General features: G+C 39.4%; 1 protein-coding gene across 3 annotated transcripts in view; it reads left to right on the forward strand.

Annotated features, from left to right (window-relative positions):
• Positions 1-706: 706 nt before the first annotated feature.
• Positions 707-23,784, forward strand: part of NUP107 (nucleoporin 107) — a 49,565-nt gene continuing 26,487 nt past the window's right edge. Inside the window, exons 1-10 of one of the 3 annotated variants that reach the window (XM_047787157.1) lie at positions 707-823; positions 3,088-3,179; positions 3,995-4,081; positions 4,701-4,816; positions 10,132-10,276; positions 12,139-12,242; positions 14,951-15,078; positions 15,774-15,822; positions 21,699-21,770; positions 22,155-22,243. In XM_047787157.1, coding sequence (XP_047643113.1) covers positions 816-823; positions 3,088-3,179; positions 3,995-4,081; positions 4,701-4,816; positions 10,132-10,276; positions 12,139-12,242; positions 14,951-15,078; positions 15,774-15,822; positions 21,699-21,770; positions 22,155-22,243 — 890 coding nt within the window. In that variant the 5' untranslated portion in view covers positions 707-815. Of the gene's footprint in view, positions 824-3,087; positions 3,180-3,992; positions 4,083-4,673; positions 4,817-10,131; positions 10,277-12,138; positions 12,243-14,950; positions 15,079-15,773; positions 15,823-21,698; positions 21,771-22,154; positions 22,244-23,784 lie in introns of those variants that run through there. The other 2 variants (XM_047787158.1, XM_047787159.1) reach the window with 2 other exon arrangements.

The raw sequence follows: 23,784 nt of genomic DNA on the forward strand, positions 1-23,784 counted from the left end.
AAGACGTCTTCCTGGGAACTACGTTTCCCAGGATTAGAGCATAATGTAAATGCCTTACGCCAAACTTCCACTGATTCAGGGCCAGAATATATTACCTTTTGCCTATCCGGCACTTTGAAATAGAAGGCAATACCATCATCTTTCATGCTTTTTAAGACAAGTGATTCTTTTTTCTTTAATGAGGAAAAATAGCAAGTGAAGAACAAATAGCCATTGTAGAAAACAATTTCAAAACCTGTAGGGGGTTTACACTACAGTTCAAACAAAATGAGTATAAGAAGAGAGAGACACGGACCCCCGAGGTGTAGAGCAGAGCCTGCACACCTCAATTCCAAATCTGGGCTGTTACTCGTAGAGAATACCGGGAAATGACTTCACGTTTTTCTGAACTATCAATACAAGTCAAGTATCCCAGTAGGATAACCCTACGTCTGGACCACGCCCACAAATGCCAATCAGGCAAAGGGGCGGCCGAGCAGCGCCACTAATCCCGGTCAGGTCCCGCCTCCTGCCCCGCCCCTGGCCCTGCCCGGCTGAGCCCGGCGTGGTCGACCGCAAGATACACCTTTGCGCCTGCGCAAACCGAACCGCCTGCCCCGGGCAGAAAGAAATTGCGCGTGCGCCAAATGGGAGAGCTGGTTTTTTTTTTTTTTTTTTTTTTTCTCCCCGCCCACTACTCGGCTCTTTTCCTACAGCGGCTTAGCGAGGCTATGCTTCCGGGTCACAGGGTTTGCTTCCGGAGAGCGGGAAGGCCGAAACGCGGCAGCTAGGTTGGATCTAAGTTTATAAGCTTCTCGGTGGAGAAGGCCGTGGCCATGGACAGGTCAGTTCTGGTGATGACGGCTGGGCTCGGACACTTGTCTCTCCCCGTTGGAGGAACGAAATGGGTGAAACCCGACTCCTGGAGGAAGCCGAGGAAGGCCCGGATGCTGACCCGGGACTTCTTTTCTGGGCTGGGGGACTACAGCTGATGGAAGAAAGGCTGCCTAGGTCAGGGAGGGATAAGGATAATGGTAATCCCCTGCGTTTCCGCTTGACTCCACCATCTGTTCACCTTCGCGCTACAGTTTTCCCTCCTGGGGTGGGCGGGGTAGGAGGTGGCCCGGCCTTCGAGATGCTATTACCTGCCGGAGATCACAAAGCCAGTCAGTGACGGAACTGGGATCTCAGCCCAGACCTTCTCATTACAAGTTCCAGCATCACATAGTTAACTGTATCGAGTTCTTTCTGTGACACTGGCTCTATGCTAGGCACCTGCGACAAAGATGAGTTATTTAAGCTTTTTGGCCTTGGAGAATGCGTAGTGGAGGAGACAACCGAGCGGTACAAAGTGGTGTTTTTGGTACTGCTCTTTGGGAAAAGAAATGAGGGAGCACGGAAGTCTCCCTGTCCTGGAAGGTATGCGGAAGACCTCTCAAAGGAGATAACTTTCTAGTTGGTCTTTGAATAATAACATTAGCCTACAATGAGTACGCTTTAAATGTTTTATTAGCTAATCTCCCTAACAATCCTATGAGGATAGTTACTGCGATCCTCTTTTCATAGGTAGCACTGGGGCTAAAAGAGGTTAAGGAACTTAGTCAAAGTTAGGAAGCTAACAAATAAAAGAAGCAAGTCACCAACCTAGATCTGTGTGTCTCCAGACTCCAGGAGGCTGTTTGATAAATAAATATTCACCAGGTATACCAAGGAGACAAATGTAGGCCTCTGTAAGAGAAATAACACGTACACAAGTGTAAGGCTATGAAAGGATAGTTGAATGGTCACATTCAATGTAGCTTTGTATGGGAGTGATGTTTGTGGCTGAATATAAGCCTGAACTGGTAAGCTGGAATCAAATTGTAAAAACCGTGCTTCAAAATTTGAACTTGATTCTGTAGGCCACAGATAGCTATCTGAAGATTTTTTTTTTTGTCTTTTTTGTTGTTGTTGTTGTTGTTGCTATTTCTTGGGCCGCTCCCGCGGCATATGGAGGTTCCCAGGCTAGGGGTCTAATCGGAGCTGCAGCCACCGGCCTACGCCAGAGCCACAGCAACGCGGGATCCGAGCCGCGTCTGCAACCTACACCACAGCTCACGGCAACGCCGGATCGTTAACCCACTGAGCAAGGCCAGGGATCGAACCCACAACCTCATGGTTCCTAGTCGGATTCGTTAACCACTGCGCCACGACGGGAACTCCTATCTGAAGATTTTAAGTAGAGGAAATGCATATTAGAGTCTTAAGATACAGGTCTTATAATTCGCACAATATTTTTAGACTTCAGGCCGAGAATGACAGGGGTGTTGTGACTACAATAGCGCTGTACTCTTAGTGTACTCTGGGGAGAAATAACTCGAAGGGTCATTCTCTTCACTTTACTAGAATTCTTTTTCACTTAGCATCCCAAGTCACCAGCTCAAACAGTTGTACCCATGGTTTGGAGTATTCTAGAGACAACAGAAAATCCCTTTAAGAGATAGTTCCTTCAATTTTAGGGACCTCCTCAAGCCAATAAGAAAAGATTTACCTAAAAAAAAATAGAAAAGATTTACCTTCATGAAGCAGTTATCTTTTTTTTTAAAGTTTTGATAGCTATTTTAGATATTTTATTGCTAATTTATTTTTTATTACTCAATGAATTATTTTACATTTATAGTTGTACGACGATCGCAGTTATCTAAAACTGTTATAATCTAGATTAGATTCCAAGTGTTAATAATTCCGTAGGAGAAAATAACAAGTGCTAGAAAGTTAAAGAAGTCTTTGTACAAGTAAAATATGAGCAGGACTCTGAAGGATAAGCAGGATTTGGAGCCAGAAGGGTATTGTCAACACAAATATCAAAGACTTGAGAATTGTCTTGTGGTGCAGTGCATTGAAGATCCAGCATTGTTTCTGTTGTGGCAGGAGTTTGATCCCTATCTTGGGAACTTCCACATTTCCCAGGCCTGACCAAAAAGAAAAAAAAAAAATCAAAGACTTGGCTACTGAGGTGATCTACACCTTGACTGACTCAGGGTCTTTTGCGCCAATCATGACGATAATGTATTTTTGCAAATACTACATTCTCATTTCATTCACATGAACTTGATTATGCAATTTTAGGAGTGGCTTTGGAGAGATGTTATCCCCTGTGATCCGGGAGGCAGAGGTGACTCGGACTGCACGCAAACAGAGTGCCCAAAAAAGAGTTTTAAGTATCCTTTGCATTTTAAGCATCAGAATAAAAATTGCAACATGTTTGGAATCAGAATTAATAGAATTTTATTTTCATGAGAGATATTAAGCACTAGCTATAGTAATAAAATGCTGTGGAAAATAGGTTTTGTTTTGTTTCTTTAACTCCCCACATATGTTACTTGGTAAATATAATGCTGAAATTCAGTGGGATTCATATTTCCCTGAAAATAGGAATGTTCCATTCTACTGCTATCATATTGTGATTAACTTCTGCTGAAATTAGATTTTTTTAATTTTTTATTTTTATTTTTTAATTTTTTAAAATTTATTTTATTTTATTTTTTGTCTTTTTGCCATTTCTAGGGCCGCTTCTGCCGCATATGGAGATTCCCAGGCTAGGGGTGTAATCGGAGCTATAGCCGCCAGCCTGTGCCAGAGCCACAGCAACGCGGGATCCAAGCCACATCTGCGACTGACACCACAGCTCACAGCAACGCCTGATCATTAACCCAGTGAGCAAGGGCAGGGATCGAACCCGCAACCTCATGGTTCCTAGTCAGATTCGTTAACCACTGTGCCACGACGGGAACTCCTAGATTTTTTTTTTATTATTTGAAATCTCTTAGTTCAATGTGTAGAAATCTAAGACTCATAACTATAAATTTAAATGGGAAAGGGAATTATTTGTTCTTTGCATAGGAACAATGTTAGCCATAAAATACCATGTTCTTAAAAATTGTAATTTACATATTTTGTTTAGTCTAAATATGGTTCATTCCAACTTTAATGGTGTCTTTTCTACCTGGAAAACTTTACTTAACTTTTCCTATAGTTCGGGCATCCCAAGATGAAATTTTTACTAATGCTACACCGAGAAACCAGGTTATCCCCCGAACTCCCACTTCATTTCGACCGCCTTGTAAGTTGTTGCTTTTAAGGCATTTAATAATAATAATAACATCTCATACTCTTTGGCTACAGTATCAATAATTGAGAACAAATAATAATGATTGCAGTTACTGTTTGTTGAACTCTTACCATGTGTGAGACACTGTGCTTACATAGATACATAATAACTATGACATGGTATTATCTTTGTTTTGCCAAAACTGAAAGTGAGACTTAGAGAAGCTGATTCCTACAAATAACATAGCTACTTAGTGTGTAAGTAATGGGACCAAAATTCAAACCGTAATCTGCTTACTCCACATCTTTCCCCTCTATACTGTAGTTGTAGTATGCTTTGACAAAGTCATGGGCTCCTTAGTGTCCTTCGTTAATGCTAAGTTATGTTATAATGAAAGCATTTCTGTTTGCAGTAATAATTTTTTCCTGGTAGGTTCAGTAACACCAAAAGTTTGGGTATTTAGAAAAATAAGTTAAATCTTCATATCATGGAAATGTTAATATTGAAAGTTATTCATTTGGTTAGAATCTAAGTAATTGAAAAATGGAAATTATTTATTCTCTGTTTTTTCATGTTTTCATGATCGATGCTCATGCACTTTGAATTCTTTTTACTAACCTCTTGCTTGTAGTTACTCCACCAAACCGAAGCTTACTAAGGCAACCAGATGCTTCCAGCATTTTTGGAACTGGAGGGAGGTCTCCCCGGCTTACACAGTCTTCTGGGTTCTTGGGAAATCTGTCTATGGTATGTATAAAAATAGGGCTGCGAGTTCTTATTGTGGCTCAGCGGTAATGAACCCCACTAGTATCCGTGAGGATGTGGGCTTGATCCCTGGCTCCACCCAGTGGGTTAAGGATCCAGCATTGCTATGAGCTGCAGTGTAGGTCACAGACGTGGTTCAGATTCCGAGTTTCTGTGGCTGTGGCTTAGGCTGGGCAGCTACAGCTCTTTTTCGACCCCTAGCCTGGAAACTTCCATGTGCCGTGGGTGCAGCCCTAAAAAAAGAAAAAAATGGGGCTGAAATTTTCTCCTTTTTTTTTTTTTTTTAAATGGCTGCACATGCAGCATATGGAAGTTCCTGGGCCAGGGATTGAATCCAAGCCACAGCCGTGACCTAGACTGTAGCTGTGGCAACATGGGACCCTTTAATCCACTGCTCTGGGCTGGGGACCAAAGTCACACCTCCACAGAGTCCTGAGCTGCTGCAATTGGGTTCTTAACCCATTGCACCACAGTGGGAACGCCTCTCCATTTTTATAAAAGTATAATATTTAAAGCTTAAAAGCTTTTAATGAGAATTAAAGTCTTATTCAGCATAAAAGTAACTAGGTTATGTGGATTGAAATAATTTTGGGGTTAGACTTTGAGAAAACTGAAACCCTTAAGCATCTCATGTCTTAAGTGGGAGCTGTGACACCAGCAACAGTTAGAAGCAGATTAAATATGTGTGTTTGCTGATCAGAAAAGATAAGTTCGGATTGGTTGCCTGTGGCTATAAAAACTGAGCCCTATTTTGAAGCACAGATGTGGAGAAAGCCAAAGGTAATTAATGAAGACTCTCATAAGGAAGAGAGACGGCATTAAAAGAAAGAAAAGAGGAGTTTCCCGTCGTGGCACAGTGGTTAACGAATCCAACTAGGAACCATGAGGCTTTGGGTTCGGTCCCTGCCCTTTCTCAGGGGGTTAAGGATCCAGCGTTGCCGTGAGCTGTGGTGTAGGTTGCAGACTCGGCTCAGATCCCGAGTTGCTGTGGCTCTGGCGTAGGCCGGTGGCTACGGCTCCGATTAGACCCCTAGCCTGGGAACCTCCATGTGCCGCGGGAGTGGCCCAAGAAATGGCAAAAAGACAAAAAAAGAGAAAAGAGATAATTTTGGGGAAAGGAGATGAGACAGTCTTTAGGAATCACTATGGTACAGCATTTAAAATAGCAAAAGAAATATATATAAACTATGATCCAGAATGATTTGATATAGGTGTTTAAAATACCCTAAAGAGTTTCTGTTGTGGCTCAGCGGATTATGAACCTGACTAGTATCCTTGAGGATGCAGTTTCTGATACCTAGCCTCACTTAGTGGGTTAGGGATCCGGTATTGTTGTGAGCTGTGGTGTAGGTTGCAGACAAGGCTTGGATCCTGCATGGCTGTGGCTGTGGCTGTGGCCTAGGCTGGCAGCTGCAGCTCCACTTTGACTCTTAACCTGGGAACTTCCATATGACACATTTTTGGCCCTGAGAAAGCACACACACACACACAAAACCCTATGGAAAAAGGAAAAAAATATATCTATCCGAGCAGAAGAAAATGGAAGAGTTTTGTTGGAATAGTAGAGTATTATGGCCAATTTAGTTCCGAAAACAAGATGAAAATGGCTCTTATTTGATTCTATGCTTATTTTAAAAAGCACAGGGTTTTTTTGTTTGTTTGTTGTCTTTTTGCCTTTTATAGGGCTGCTCCCGTGGCATATGGAGGTTCCCAGGCTAGGGGTCTAATCGGAGCTGTAGCCGCAAGCCTAGGCCACAGCCACAGCAACGCCAGATCTGAGTCGCATCTCCAACCTACACCACAGCTCATGGCAACGCCGAATCCTTAACCCACTGAGCAAGGCCAGGGATCGAACCCGCAACCTCATGGTTCCTAGTCAGATTCGTTAACCACTGAGCTACGACAGGAACTCCCTAAAAAGCACAGAGATTTTTTACACATACTTTAAATTGTCTAAATTATATGTTTTCTGAAGAATGGTTTTGCATGTTAAACCTCTCCTTGTTTTAGAAGGTTAAAGTGATCTTTAAAACATTTATTATAGGGATCCCTGGTGGCTCAGTGGGTAAAGAATCCAGCATTGTCACTGCTGTGGCCCGGGTTTAATCCTTGGCCCATGAACTTCTGCATGCCTGGGGACTTGGCCAAAAAAAAAAAAAAAAAAAAAAAAGGAGAGAACCTCTAAAATATTTATTATAGTCTCATGGATTTTTAGAGTGTTAACATCTAACAGTGATCTACTTGTTGAACTGTGTTACTTGCTTAGATTGCCAAAACGTTTATTTGGGCAATGTTTATTCTTATTTTACTTAATGAGTTTATTTACTGCCTCTGGGTTTAAGCAGAAGAAGATGACTTTTATTTTTTATTCCTTCAGAACTGTAAGGTTAATAAGTGAAATTATTATTCTCTTAAAGGCCAGTATAGAGTAACTGTGTATCGATTATTACAGAATATTTGCAAATGGAATTCCTGTCGTGGCTTAGCAGTTAACGAATCCGCCTAGTATCCATGAGGACTCAGGTTCGATCCCTGGCCTCGCTCAGTGGGTTAAGGATCTGGCGTTGCTGTGAGCTGTGGTGTAGGTTGCAGACGAGGCATGGATTTGGTGTTGCTGTGGCTCTGGTGTAGGCCGGCAGCTGTAGCTCCAATTAGACCCCTAACTTGGGAACTTCCATATGCTGCAGGCCCTAAAAAGACAGAGACCAAAAAAAAAAAAAAAATCACAAATGACTTTAGAGTCAAAGGTATTTTCTTGATTTGTTTTTCCAGCTTTCATATCACCTGTGAGAGGTGGTCTTGGATATATAAGTTGCCCTGAAGGAAGTACAATATTTATTTGCTACGTTAATTTTACTATGTGTCTAATTTACAAAGATTTGATTGTGGACCAGAGTATTTTTCTGACTGTAAAATGTCACTGCTCTGTAAAATTTTCAGTTTGATCTTCATAGTGATGATGATAAGTACCCAGAAGAGAGTAGACTGTCAGTCACCCTTCAGTAGCTGAAGCAAAACTGTCCTCAGCCCATAGTTACCACCTGATTAATAAATAGGGTCCTAATACCCATCTTTAGCATTTTTCCTTGGAGAGACTGATTTAAAGTACATTTTTATTATTGCTCATGCCTGGATTTTATTTTATTCTATTTTTTAAATTTTTTTTAGGGTCGTACCCATGGCATGTGGAAGTTTCCAGGCTAGGGGTCAGATCAGAGCTACAGCTGCTGGCCTACACCACAGCCACAGCAACGCCAGATCTGAGCCACATCTGCGACTTATACCACAGCTCGCGGCAACGCCAGATCCTTAACCCACTGAGTGAGGCCAGGGATTGAACCTGCATCCTCATGGTTCCTAGTTGGTTTGTTAACCGCTGAGCCACACTAACCTACAGTATCCATCAGGATTCTGGTTTGATCCCTGGTTTTCGCAGTGGGTTAAGGATCTGGCATTGGCATGAGCTGTAGTGTAGGTTGAAGACTTGGCTCAGATCTGATATTGCTGTGACTGTGGCTCAGATTTAAACCCCTAGCTTGGGAACTTCCATATGCTTCTGGTGCGGCCCTAAAAAAGACAGAAAACAAACCAAAGAATTGTAAAGTAAGTCTGAATGTGTTAATTGCCCACTGACTGATCTTGTTTCATCTACACCCACAAGCATTTCCATCACATTTTCCTTTTTGTTTTATTTTGTTTTGTCTTTTGTCTTTTTAGGGCAGCACCTGCGGCATATGCAGGTTCCAGGCTAGGGGTCTAATTGGAGCTACAGCTGCCAGCCCACACCACAGCCACAGCAATGTAGGATCCGAGCCAAGTCTGCGACCTACACCACAGCTCACGGCAACGCCGGATCCTTAACCCACTGAGCAAGGGCAGGGATCGAACCCGAAACCTCATGGTTCCTAGTCGGACTCGTTTCCACCGCACCACTATGGGAACTCGTCCATTTATCACACTTCTTTACAGTTCCCAGATTTCATGCTATTTTATCCATAAATACTTCGGTAGGTATCTCTGAGACACAAGGACAATTTTTTTTTTTTTGTCTTTTTTGGGGCTGCACCTGTGGCATTTGGAGGTTCCCAGGCTAGGGGTCTAATCGGAGTTGTAGCCACCGGCCTACACTACAGCCACAGCAATCCCAGATCTTTAACCCACTGCACGAGGCCAGGGATCAAACCTGCAACCTCGTGGTTGCTAGTCAGATTCGTTAATCACTGAGCCATGATGGGGACACGGACAATTTCTTTAACCTAAGCACTGTATTGTTAACACATCTAACTCTGCCCTACACTCACACACACACACACACACACACACACACACACACACAGAATAATTCCTTTATCATTTCAAATGGCCATTTTACTTAAGTGTTCACATTTACTCAGTTGTATCAGATTTTTAAATTAGTTTGTTGAATTCATAATCCAAATAAGCTCACCACATTGCATTGGTTTGGTATGTCCTTAAGTGTTATAATTTGTAAGTTCCTGTGTTACCTTTTTTTCAGTACCATTACTTTATTGAGGAAATTGGGTCATTTGTCCTCTACTATTTCTCGAAATTAAAATATTGATATTCACTAGTTCTAGAGTGATAGGACTTCTTTATTTTACTGATTAATATCAGCTTAAACATTACAAAATGCAGTCTTTTTTGGCTTTTTTTGGGGGGGGAGATGCTGCATCCACATTATATGGAAGTTCCCGGACCAGGGATCAGATCCAAGCTGCAGATGTGACCTATATGACAGCTGCAGTAATGTTGAATTCCCTTTTTTTTTTTCTTTTTTTCTTTTTTAGGACTGCACCTGCTGCATATGGAAATTCCAAAGCTAGGGGTCAAATCGGAGCTACAGATGTTGGATTCTTAACCCACTGCACTGGGGTGGGAATCAAACCCATGCTGCCACAGAGACAACGCTGGATCCTTAGCCCACTGCACCATAGTGGGAATTGCTTTTTTTTTTGTTGTTGCCCCCATGGCATGCAGAAGTTCTCCAGCCAGGGATGGAACCCAGGCCATAGCTGAAACCAGAGCCACAGCAGTGACAGTGCCAGATCCTTAACCTGCTGAGCCACGAAGCAATGGGCTTTTTTTTAAAGTGTGGAATAGTACAAAAAAGAAACAATCAAAAAAGCCATAATTTCCTCAACAAAATAGCCCCATGCCTATTCTTTAAAAATAAAACATGCATATATATGTTTTAAAAAATTTTAATAGTATTAAAATCTTTATTCATTCACTGGCAATAACTCCATTACTTTTCTGTATCTTCCCTTTTTTTGAAGGTCACTAACCTGGATGATAGTAACTGGGCTGCTGCATTCTCATCGCAGCGTGCAGGGCTCTTCACCAACACAGAGCCCCACAGCGTAACAGAGGACGTAACCCTTAGTGCTGTTATGTTACGTGAGGATGATCCTGGAGAAGCTGGTAAAATGATTTTGAGCTTTGTAACATAGTAGCTTGTCGTTTTTCTGAGTTCAAGGAAATATCTCCTATTCTTGAACATCATTAAAAAATTTTTTTGTTAAGCTAATTAGTTATGCTAATGGCTAAAGTATGGCTCAGCCTTTTAATGCAGTCGCTCTAAAAGGTTGAGAACCTCACCTTAGTTCCTGGTTGGAGCAGCAGATTCAATTTTTACATTTTAAAAATTGAAATTGGCTGCTATTTTACATTTCAGTGTAAATAGCAGCCATTTGGGTTAATAGACACTTCTCTAGTGTTTTTAATCCTTCCGTATTTGTGCTGTTCAAAGAGCTTTTTCTTTTGGTTTAATTTTTATCTAACATCGTTGACATGTTTTCTTTTGGGTTGGATGCTAATGCTGTTTTTTTTCAGATAGTATTGTGACCATTCTAGCTCTAGGAAAAAAAAAAAAATCCTTTTTGGAATGTTTTTGGGAAAAAAAACATTTTGGAAAATTCCCTTTTGGAAAAAACAAACTTGCTTTTAGTGACTCTTTTACCTATTGGTTATGATGTAGATTCCTCATCATTTTATCTTTATAAGTTAATGTACTTAAGTGCTAGTCAGTTTGCTTATGAACATTAACTCATTTCATGTCCAATTAAATAGTTATAATAACTATTCCCATTTTGGGGGAAAGGAAACTGCTGCTCAAAAAGACTAAGTCACCTACTTGTGCTCACCCAGCTAAGAAGTGATGGCACCAGGATTTGAAAGAAAGCAGTATGATTTCAGAGCCCTTCTTTTAACATTGTGGTGACGGCTGTTTCTAAGTACTCAGATTTTGAGTGACTCAAAAGTACTTTGTACTTAATCTACAAAATATAAGAATTTTATTTTTATTTTTTTATTTTTTGTCTTTTGTATCTTTAGGGCTGCACCTGCGGCATATGGAGGTTCCCAGGCTAGAGATCTAATTCGAGCCATAGCTGCTGGCCTACGCCACAGCAATGCCAGATCCAAGCTGCGTCTGAGACACCACAGCTCACAGCAATGCCGAAAATCCTTAAGCCACTGAGCAGGTCAGGGATCGAACCTGCAACCTCATGGTTCCTAGTCAGATTTGTTTCAACTGTGCCACGATGGGAACTCCAAGAATTTTATTTTTAATAGGAACAAATATGATATAGTATTATAGTAGAGTGTATTATTTTCCCTGAGTAAAACATGTCATTTTAATATCTGTTATAACTTTCTCAGCTACTTTATGATGTACTTAAAATATAATTCAAATGTTTTAAAATTTGGCTTACATTTTTGTAGTAACTGTTGACGGAGTAATCACTAATAGATCTTTGCAATCTTAAAGGCTTGTAGGTGACAAAAGAAAAAACAGAAAAATTGGACTGCATCAAAATTTACTCAAAATTTAAAACTTCTGTATGTCAAAAGATACAATCAATAGAGTGAAAAGGCAACCCACAGAATGGGAACATATGTTTGCAAATTATATATCTGATAAGACCTTAATATCTAGAATGTAGGAAGAACTCCTACAGCTCAGCAATAGAAAATAAACAATCCAATTAAAAAATGGACAGAGGACTTGAATAGATATTCCTCCAAAGAAGATATAAAAATAGCCAGTAAGTATATGAAAAGTTGTTATCATTAAGGAAATATGGGTTGGGTTTATCCCTGACCCCAGAACTTTTGCTGCAGGTCTGACCAAAAAAAAAACCAAACAAACAAAAAAACCCCAAAAAACCCAGCAGTTAAAAAAAAAAAGAACTCAGAGCTATGTTTTTTAGTTTTCAAACAAACAGAATTGCCTAGAATTATGTCACTTAACTTTCTATTCCTTTTCTTTTAATGTGTTCTAGCATCCATGAGCATGTTTTCTGATTTCCTGCAGTCTTTTTTGAAGCACTCTTCAACTACGGTTTTTGAACTTGTAGAAGAGTATGAAAACATTTGTAGCAGTCAGGTAAGTTAATTTTAGTCCACTGTTGGTCAGATGTATTTTTGGGTAGCATTAACTTGTAAATTTCCATCAACTTGTAAATTACAATATTTCAGGAAGATGTCTTAGGGATATAGTGGCAGGGGTGGCATGGTTAGAAGGTCAGCCAGAGAAGCTCTGCTTTTTACATATTAAGAGTCCACATAAGATTTCTTTTGAGAACAAATGGATTCTGCAGCTTTGAAAAAGGAAATCCAGAGTTCTCGTTGTGGCGCAGTGAAAACGAATCTGACTAGGAACCATGAGGTTTCGGGTTTGATCCCTGGCCTTGCTCAGTGGGTTAAGCATCCGGCATTGCCGTGAGCTTTGGTATGGGTTGCAGACACAGCCCGGATCCTTCATTTCTGTAGCTGTGGAGTAGGATGGCAGCTACAGCTCCGATTTGACCCCTAGCCTGGGAACCTCCATATGCTATGGGTGTGGCCCTAAAAAGCAAAAATAAACAAACAAAACAGAAAAAGGAAAATCCAAAACACAAAAAGAACTTAAAACTCAACAATCAGAAAATGGACAATTCAATTAAAAAGTGGAACAAAACAGAAGTTCCCGACGTGGTGCAGCAGAAACAAACCCAAATAGGAACCATGAGGTTGGGGCTTCAATCCCTGGCATCACTCAGTGGGTTAAGGATTCAGAATTGCTGTGAGTGTAGGTCGCAGATGTGGCTCGTATCCTGTGTAGCTGTGGCTCCGATTTGACCCCTAGTCTGGGAACCTCCATATGCTTCGAGTGCAGCCCTAAAAAAAAAAAAGGCAAAAAAGCACACACATACACGTAAAAAGTGGACAAAACATATTAACAGACAACTCAGCAGAGAAGATCTATAGATGACAGAAGATGTTCATCATATGTCATTAGGGAACTGCAAATGAAACAACACCTATACACCTATTAGAATGACCAAAATCTAAGACACTAACACAACTAGATGCTGGCAAGGATGTGGAGCAGGAATTCTCATTCATTGCTGGTGGGAAAGCAAAATGGTATAGCTACTTGGGAAGACAGTTTCTCAGTTTCTTACAAAATTAAACATCCTCTTCTAACCCATCATTCATACCCTGTGGTATTTACCCCAAAGAGTTAAAAAAGTTTATCCACTTAGGAGTTCTTGTTGTGGCTCAGCGGAAAAAGAATCCGACTAGGAACCATGAGGTTGCAGGTTTGATCCCTGGCCTCATCAGTAGGTTAAGGATCTGGTGTTGCTGTGGCTCTGGTGTAGGCCGACAGTTGTAGCTCTGATTAGACCCCTAGCCTGGGACCCTCCATATGTTGCAAGTCTGGTCCTAAAAAGCAAAAAATAAAAAAGTTTGTCCACACAAAAGTTTGCACATAGATGTTTATAGCAGCTTTATTCATTATAACCTAAATTTGGAAGCACCTGGAGTTCCTGCTGTGATGCAGCAGGATTGGTGGCATCTTGGGTGGGCTGTGACACAGGTTGATCCCCGGCCCGGCATGGTGGGTTAAGGATCCGGTGTTGCCACAGTGTGGCTTAGGTTGCAACTATGGCTTGGATCTGATCCCTGGCCTGGGAGCTCCATGTGCCACGGGGTGGCCAAAAAAAAAAAAAAAAAAATTTGGAAGCACCCAATATGTCCTTTAGTAGGTGAATGGATTAGATTTCCAGAGAAATCAAAAAGGTTAACAGCTCATGTTTTTGAACGAAGAGGGATTTTCATCAGGTTTTGGTTAGAGATGACAATGTACCAGTTTTAGGAAAATATTTTTCTTGATTTTTTTTTATATGGTATACATTTTTCAGATATAATTTGAGGAGTTCCCTTTGTGGCTCAGCAGTAACGAACCCAGCTAGCATCCTTGAGCTGCAGTGTAGGTCTCAGACGCAGCTTGGATCTGGCATTGCTGTGGCTGTGGCGTAGGCCAGCAGCTGAAGCTCCATTTTGACCCCTAGCTTGGGAATTTCCATATGCTCTATCTGTGGGCCTAAAAAGACAAAAAAAAAAAAAGGATGTAATTTGAAAATTGGGATGGGGAAGCACACCCATGGCATGTGGAAGTTCCTAGGCCAGGGATCAAACCCACGCCATAGCAGGAACCTGAGCCACTGCAGTGACAATACCAGATCCTTCACCTGCTGCACTGCAAGTGGACTCTTGAAGATATCTTATTTTTAGTTTTTATTGCTGTTCTGTTGGTTCATGTTATAATTTTGTCAAGTATAGGTTAGATCTAGCTTCTGGGTTGATCTACAGGGAGAAAAAAATGTACTCATGGGAGTTCCCTTGTGGTGCAATGGGTTAAGGATCTGGCATTGTCACTACAGTGGCTCAGGTTGCTATTGTGGTGTGGGTTTGATCCCTGGCCCAGGAACTTCCACGTGCCGAGGGTTCAGCCACAGGAAAAAAAAATGTACTTACGGTTCTTACTGTTGAATCTGAAACCTAGAGTGTATTAAACTTTTATACATAAACTCACATAAACACTTTCAAGTTAAGGCCATTTCTAGTGGGAATGTTATATTACATTCAATTTAAAAAGACAATAGGAAAAAATGGAAATAAAAAGACAATAGTAGGCAGGACAAATTTATCATATAAATATGTACATATATAAAATATAGGATTAGTTTCAGCACTTTGTACTTGAAGAATACACGGTTGTAACTCAGAATTGTAGAAAACCTCTTTACATTTGTGTTTTTAATTCAGGTGAATATACTGAGTAAAATAGTGAGCCGAGCAACACCTGGACTTCAAAAGTTTTCAAAAACAGCCAGTATGCTCTGGCTTCTTCAACAGGAAATGGTCACATGGCGGCTGCTGGCTTCGTTGTATAGGTAATGTTGCGTAGGACTCAAGAGAAGTCAACACAAGGTAACAAGCCAAGTAGCAGATTGATTTAGAAGTTAGAATAAGATGTGTTTGGAAATAGGTTCTGCTGTTTTGAGATGTGTATCATTTCTAAGGCCTTAGTTGTCAGAAGTGAGTTAGGGGGAAAGAAGGGGATGGTAAGTTATAAAGCTGGTAGCTACCCCAAATGAGAAATGTGTAACGATTTAAGGGAAGTGCTAAAGATACTACAGTACTTACTTAGAATAGATTAAGAAAAAGAACTGACAGATATACTTTATGTAATGTGGAAGTTTGAGAGAAATTAACCAAATTTCTCTTCTCTCACATGCGTGGTGATTTTGGCTCTCATTTTCTTGCTTTCTTATCCTAATGAGAAAATCCTGAGAGAAAATCATATTCTTTGATTGTTTGCCTTGTGAAAAGTTAGGTTTATGCATTAGAAGGTAGCCATTAAAGACTTGGCATTGCGTATTTTTAGTAAATATCAGTTTTGTTCAGATTCAATATTAGACTCAGAAGGCATTTACTGCTTGTGTCTTATTTTTAAAGCATGTTGGCTCTGTTAATTGGAAATTCATTTACACTGGATGGAATGCAGGTTTGTGCATGTATCTAGCTTAAAAGGTGATGTCATGTGTTCATGAAAATAAGGCTTTTTCATTTTGCTGTCTTTCCCCAGAGACAGAATACAGTCTGCATTAGAAGATGAAAATATATTTGCAGTTACTGTAAGCTTTATATTAATTTTTTCCTTTATAAATCCTTAAAAATTCAAATGTTTTTTAATAGTAGAATTTGATTTTTGACCTTCCATCTTGAGTTTTTTCATTTTTAAAATTTTGCAAGTGAATAAAAGATCCAGTAAAAGATGTAACAATCTAGATTGATTTATATTATAAAGTAAAAGGTAAAAGTCCTCTTCTGTCTCTCACTATTCAGTCTAACAATTTGGTATGTATCCTACCAGACATTCTTCTGTGCATCTTTATACATACACACACACACACACACACACACACACACACACACACACACACGTTTTGTGGCGTTTTTTAAAAAAATCAAATTGAGAATGTCAGTTTGAAATGCTTGATTAAACCTGGAAAGATCTGGAGTTCCCATTGTGGCTTAGTAGTTAACAAACCTGACTGGTATCCATGAGGATGTGGGTTCGATCCCTGGCCTTGCTTAAGTGGGTTAAGGACCTGACATTGCCTGAGCTATGGTGTAGGTGGCAGACTTGCCTTGGATCCCAAGTTGCTGTGGCTGTGGTGCAGCTGGGCAGCTACAGCTCTGTGTTAATCCCTAGCCTGGAAACCTCCATATGCCTCGGATTCAGCCCTAAAAAGACAAAAAAGACACACACACACAAAGAAGTTGAAAAGATGAAGCACGGTACTCTAGAAATCCTTCATTTAGACAGAGGGCCCTCTGAGATAATGAAGGTGTGCCTCTCATTCATCAAACATTGAACTTCTAGGAAATTTGAGGGTGTTGTCCCTCAAGCCATTCAGCAGAAGCCCTTTTTTTTTTTTTTTTTTTAACCACAATCTGGGTGAAGTGTTGCAGGATTAAGTGACTTTGTTTCTAGCAAAGGTATCAGTCAAGTTGTTAGATTGTGCAGGTTTCTCTGCAGCACTGGAAAGTATTTTGTTCTCTCCTAGAGAATCCAAAGCTAAGAGAAGATAGAGCCTGAAGGGAATGAGTCCCCCAGCTCTGTCTTCTTCTCTAAATGGTCTTTCCGTAGTTTTCTTTCTCCCCCAGCCGACCTGGGGAATTCAGCCACTTTGCTCCCCTTCAAAAGTCAGCACCATTTATGGTTGATGTTTGAATGATACAGGTTTGAACTTCGAGGGTCCATTTATATGCACATATTTTTCAGTGAAAGCATAACACAGTGCTACACAATCTGTGGTTGGTTGACTCTTCAGTTGAACGTTGGATACAGAGGAACTGGGGATATGGAGAACTGACTGACTGTAAAGTTATATGTGGGTTTTGACTGTAGGGAGGTTCAGTGCCTGTAACCCTTGCATTGTTTGAGTGTCAGCTGTGTTCTTTTTTTTCTGTCTTTTTGTTTGTTTTTGTTTGCCTCTTTCCCCCCCCTCCCCCCCTACCCACAGCATATGGAAGTTCCCAGGCCAGGGGTCAAATCAGAGCTGTAGCTGCTGGCCTATACCACAGCCACGGCAACATGGGATCTGAGCCATGTCTGTGACCTACACCACAGCTCACAGCAACACCAGATCCTTAACCCACTGAGCGAGGCCAGGGATCGAACCCACATCCTCATGGATACTAGTCAGGTTCATTACCATTGAGCCAGGACAGGAACTCCCCCCCCACACACTTTTTTTTAAAGCAAATAATTTTTAAGCACCATTACTCCAAACTGTCAAAAGACAACCTATTTTTGTCTTTCAGTAGATGGCCCCATGGCCAGCTTTCCAAGGAACCTGAACATTGTCTAAGCCAGCACATCTCAAACTTTACTGTGCACATGAGTCATCGGGGGATCTTGTTAATAAATGCAGATTGTGGTTCAGTAGGTCTGGGGTGGGGCCTAAGATCCTGCATTTTTAACAGATTCCCAGATGGTGCTGACCTGTTGGTCTCTATGTTACACTTTGAGTAGCTGGGGCCTCTATATCTCAAAATGTAGTGCATCATCAAAACCTGTTGACTCTGTCTCTTCCAACTTTGACCTCTCATCTCTGTTCCTGTTACCACCCCTTAAGCTAAAACCTTCAATATTTTTTACACTATTTATTGCAGTAACTTTGATCTAGTCCCCCTGGCCATACACACACACATAGTTTTAGGGGCTTTGTTTATTTGTTTGTTTTCTACCATATAGTATGATGTCATTTATACATTATACTGAGAGGGTTTTTTTTTAATTCATCAATATTTCTTAGTTTTTTTCATGTAAATTCATATGTTTATCTTATTTTTTCAAAATATACCAGAGTATAAATATACCATAATTTTTTCAGACACTCTGCTGAACTCATTTAAGTTGCTTCCAGTATTTTTGCAGTCAGTAATGCAGTGAACATTGTTTTTCATACTTAGCTCCATACTTGAGTATTTCCTATATTCTGGAAATGAAATTGTTGGGACAAAGTTTGATAGAGATTGTCATGTTGCCTTCCTAATGACTCGTACCAGTTTACACTCTCAATGTGTGAAAATATTTCCTCTGCTATCAGTCATTTGATTTTGTCAATTGTAGGGGAGGTACTTTGTTTTAATATGCATATTATTGATTATTTGTGAGGTGGTGTTTTTCATTCTTAAATATTTATATGAATTCTGTATTCATATTTTTTGCTTGTTTTTCTGTTAATTATTTTCTTATTGTTTTCTCATATATGTTAAAGATAGTTATCTTTCTGTCACTTGTTTTTCAGCTTTGTTTAAGAGGTCTTTGTCAGTCAGGCATAACCGATCAACATCTATCATGTTTTCCTTTATCTTTCACTGTCTTGTGTCTTAGTAAGAAAGGCCTTTCCTACCTTTGTAAAAAAATATTCCCCGGGGGAGTTCCCGTCGTGGCTCGGTGGAAACGAATCTGACTGGGAACCATGAGGTTGCAGGTTCGATCCCTGACCTCGATCAGTGGGTTAAGGATCTGGTGTTGCCGTGAGCTGTGGAGCAGTTCGCAGATGTGGCTCGGATCCTGCATTGCTGTGGCTGTGGCACAGTCTGGCGGCTGTAGCTCCAATTCGACCCTTAGCCTGGGAATCTCCATATAATGTGGGTGCGGCCCTAAAAAGCAAGAAAAAAAAATTTATATATATATATTCTCCAATGTTCTAAATCTTTTTTTCTATATACTAAGCTCCTGAATTGTCTTGTCTATGTAGAAAGCAATAGAGTTAGCTTTTTTCAGATGGTTATCCATTTATCCCAACACCATTTATCAAACAAATATATTTATCATATTTATACATGGATCTGTTCTACTTTCATTGGTACATTTGAAAGCTAGTACTACCCAACTGAGTCACTCTAGCTCAGAAATTTTGATGTTTTGTAGGGTACCTCTTCCTCCTCATTTTTAAAAAACAGCTTTGGCTACTATTTTGGACACTTTTTTTCCCAGATGAACTTTACCATTTCCATCTTTAAAAGTCCTTTTGATATATTTATTGAAGTAACATTGAATTTGAATATTAATTTGAGGAAAAATGGAATCTTTTCCATGTTGAGTTTTCCAGCTTATGATGATGGCGTATCTCTACATTTATTTAGCTCTTCTATAGTTATATATATTTGTGCTCTGTGAAAGTCTATAAAAATCCTATTGCGAATGAATTCTCTTTCCTGCTACATTTTGTAATTATATCTGTCAAATTGAAGGTTAATGATTTACATGTGAAGCTCATATTTGGCTATCTTTTGGACGTCTCTTTTTAGCTCCAGTAAGTTTTTTTACTTCATTTTATTGGGATTTCTCTGTGGGCAGAAATGATCTACAAATAGCGAACTTCCCTTAATCCTTTCTAAAATCATTTCTTTCACTTTCCTTTTTTCATTGACTAGGAGCACCCATACAGTTATATCAGTAATAGCAGGTAGTCTTTTCTTGTATCTGTCTTTTGATAAGAATGCTTTTGTTTTAGTGCAGATAAAGGATTTTTTTTCTCTCCCAACTAGTTAAGAGTTGGGATGGGTACTGAATGTAGTCAGATGTGTTTTTAATCTTCTATAGATGCCTGCTTATTTTATTAACGTAATGGCTTGCATTAGTAGTTTTCCTAATACTGAATTATCCTCAAATATGATAAATTTTGAGTCATGATCTGTTTCTAAATATGCTCCTAAATTTTATTAGCTAATATTTTATTTAGAACTTTCCCAAATATATTTGCTTTTTTCGTGATGTATCTTCATCCATTTCTGGTGTCTAGAATTATGCTAGCTCTCCAGAACAGGTTCATAAATCTTCCATCACTTTTTTGTGCTTTGTTTGAAGAATATAAGAATTAACCTATTCTTTGAAGGCTTGGTAAAAATATGCCTTTAAAACCCTAAAACTCAGGTCGTCTTTTGGCTAATTCTTTTTTGTTTTCCGATCACAAAAGTAATTCATGTTTGAAGTGCTATGAATTATGAATAGTCAAAAAAAAGGAAAAAGTAAATATACATTTTTATAATAAATGACTTCAACTACACATTTGTTAATTTTTTTACACCTAAAATATTTTAAAATATTTTTCAATCATTTATTTATTCTACAAATACTTCATTCCAACCAAATGACGTGCACATCTAGGAAGATTTTTATCATATATTTGGCTATTTATTGAACTTCTAAGTTTTAATAGTTTTTCATTCAGTAGTGTCTTAGTATTCTAGGTAGGCAGACCTGTTATCTACAAATAGTGATGACTTTGACTCTTTCATACTTATTACTGTTCTTTTTCTGGTTTTGTATGTCAAAGGAAAGTTAAATAATTACAGGAATTCTTTTTTTTCCCTTTGTCTTTTTAGGGCCGCACCCGAGGCATATGGAGGGTCCCAGTCTAGGAGTTGAATCAGAGCTGTGGCTGCCGGCCTACATCATAGCCACAGCAATGAGGGATCCCTGCCATGTCTTCGACCTACACTACAGCTCATGGCAACACGGGATCCCTGACCCACTGAGCGAGGCCAGGGATCGAACTGAATCCTCGTGGTTACTAGTCGGGTTGGGTTCGTTAACCGCTGTGCCATCATGGGAACTCCTACAGGAATTCTTACTATTTTCATCTTCTGGATTTTAAAAAGAGTGTCTCTCTTTACAGTTAAGTATACTATCTGCTATAAGCATCAACTAGATAGTCTATTATATTAGCAAAATATTCTATTTCTAATTTACAAAGATATTTTTATCAAATGAAATTTTGGCTTCTGTCAGGATGTTTATATGGCTTTTCTCCTTCAACCAGTAAATAAGGTAGATTTAATAGATTTGGACATCATATATTATCCTTTTAATATATTGCTTAATAGAGCTTGCTAATATTTTTGTCAAGTTGTTTTAAAGTTAATATTAAGAGCCTTGGATTGTTTTAAAATTTTATCATCTATCAGCTTCTGCTATGTAGAATGAAAAGATTTTAAAGTTTTAGATATTTTTATTTTTAAAATGTCATTATTGAAATACAGTTGATTTACAATGTATTAACTTTTCTGTATAGCAAAGTGATTTGGTTACTCATATATGTATATATTCCTTAAAATGTTAATTTTCTAATAATGCCACATGATTGCATCCTGCCCTTTATTATGATTTTTATTTATTTCATTTTGTATTATATTTTTTCCTAAAACAACACTTCTGGAGAAATGGAATTTAAAATTTTTTAATGTAGCCAGGATTAAAATTATCAAGTAAGAGTAGCTGCAAATTGATCTGGCAGTTTGAAATTAATTTATAAAAAAAATCTTCAAAGGTGATTATATAGATATCCTGTGTTAAAATGGTTATGGGTGGTCAAATATATACTTATTTCAGATTCTCTTTTACTTTTCTGTTGAAATAATGTTCTTCGAGCATCTTTTCTTTCTTTCCTTCAAATAATTTTTTTAATGAGCTTTTTTTTTTTTTTTTAAGGCTTTTAATGCCAGTGAAAAAGCAGTTGTGGAAGCATTATTTCAGAGGGATTCACTTGTCCGACAATGTCAGGTATGACTAGAATTCAAAAATCTGTTTTATGAAATATGAAGAAAAGGCAGATGACATAAAAGTTTTTGTAATTTTTTTTTCTTTTTGATTTTTTGATTTATAATTAAAAGGAGTTAGGAACCTTGTTCTTTGGTTTTGAAATAATAGCCCTTGTATTTCCAGGAATAGCCTGTTAAAAACTGTATTATTCTGGGAGTTCTCTTGTGGTGTAGTGGGTTAAGGATCTGGTGTTGTCACTGCAGCAGCTTGGGTCACTACTGTGGTGCAAGTTTGATCCCTGGCCCAGGAAGTTCCACATGCTTCAGGTGTGGCCAAAGAAAAATTTCTTTTGAAATTAATGATAAAGATTGTATAGTTAATACTCTTTTCTCCCCCCTTTCCTAGCTGGTGGTGGATTGGTTAGAGAGCATTGCCAAAGATGAGATTGGAGATTTTTCTGATAATATTGAGTTTTATGCAAAATCAGTATATTGGTAAGTCACTAAACTTCTATGCTTGAAGTAACTTAATGTTGGTTTTGTTTATTCATCTTTAAGCAAATATTTATTCGGTTCTTACTGAACTCAGTGTTCTCTGAGCAAAAAAGATAAAAACTCTGCCTTTATGGAATTTATAAACGTTTAGTAGAGTTACACAGCTAATAAATATATACCCTATTGGGTATTAAGAGCTTTGAAAGAAGAAAAGAATCAGAGTTGATGGATAGAGGATGATAATGAGAACTACTCTTAAGTTGAAGGGGTGACCAGGGAATGTCTCTGTAAGGCAATAATAGGTATTCAGAGTAAGAGGCTTTTAAGAAATAAAAGAGGAGTTCCCGTCGTGGCGCACTGGTTAACGAATCCGACTAGGAACCATGAGGTTGCGGGTTCGATCCCTGGCCTTGCTCAGTGGGTTAATGATCCGACGTTGCCATGAGCTGTGGTGTAGGTTGCAGACGCGGCTCGGATCCCGTGTTGCTGTGGCTCTGGTGTAGGCCGGCGGCTACAGCTCTGATTGGACTCCTAGCCTGGGAATCTCCATATGCCGTGGGAGCGGCCCAAGAAATAGCAAAAAGACCAAAAAAAAGAAAGAAATAAAGGAGCCCTTCTATGCAAAAATCTGAGGGACAGGTGTTCTGGGCAAGAATAGAACTGGAGAAAACTCTAAGAAGGTAATGTATTTGCATAGAGTTCCTGTTGTGGCTCAGTGGTAATGAACTGGACTAGTATCAATGAGGACTCCGGTTTGATCCCTGGCCTGGCTCAGTGGGTTGAGGATCTGGTGTTGCCATGAGCTGTGGTGTAGGTCACAGACATGGCTCAGATCTGGTATTGCTGTGGCTGTGGCATAGGCTGGCAGCTGCAGTTCCAATTCAACCCCTAGCCTGGGAACCTCCATATGCCATGGGTGTGGGCCTTAAGAAAAATAAGTAAAGGATTTGCACAAGAAGTCCAGTGTGAAGATAGCAAAGAAAAGAATGGTAGGAAATGAGATTGAAGAGAGCTCATTCATGTAGGACTTTTACAAGCAGCCCAGGTAAGGGTTTTGGACTTATTTCTGAATGTGATGGACAGCCTCAAGGATAAAATCATGACATAATCTGATTTGTGTTTTCTATGAATTTATTTATAATTTACTTATTTATTTTGGGGATTTATCGTTATTCAGAATGATAAATCAAAATAAATGATAAATTTTAAAACTATATATTAGCATAACAAAATGATACACAGAAAAATGGCATTAGTTAGGCCCAACATTAATTATCAGCTTGGCATATTTCTATAATATTTAAAAAATTTTCCCTCCAATATTTTCTAGCTGTGAACACTTCGATTACCTTCTCAAATGACAGTTTTTTGTTTTTTGTTTTTTTGCCTTTTTGCCTTTTTCTAGGGCCGCACCCGCAGCATATGGAGATTCCCTGGCTAGGGGTCCAATCAGAGCAGTAGCTGCCGGCCTACACCAGAGCCACAGCAATGTGGGATCTGAGCCGAGTCTGCAACCTACACTACAGCTCATGGCAACGCTG

This window comes from Phacochoerus africanus, chromosome 7 (genome assembly GCF_016906955.1).
Source record: "Phacochoerus africanus isolate WHEZ1 chromosome 7, ROS_Pafr_v1, whole genome shotgun sequence".
Lineage (NCBI taxonomy): Eukaryota > Metazoa > Chordata > Mammalia > Artiodactyla > Suidae > Phacochoerus > Phacochoerus africanus.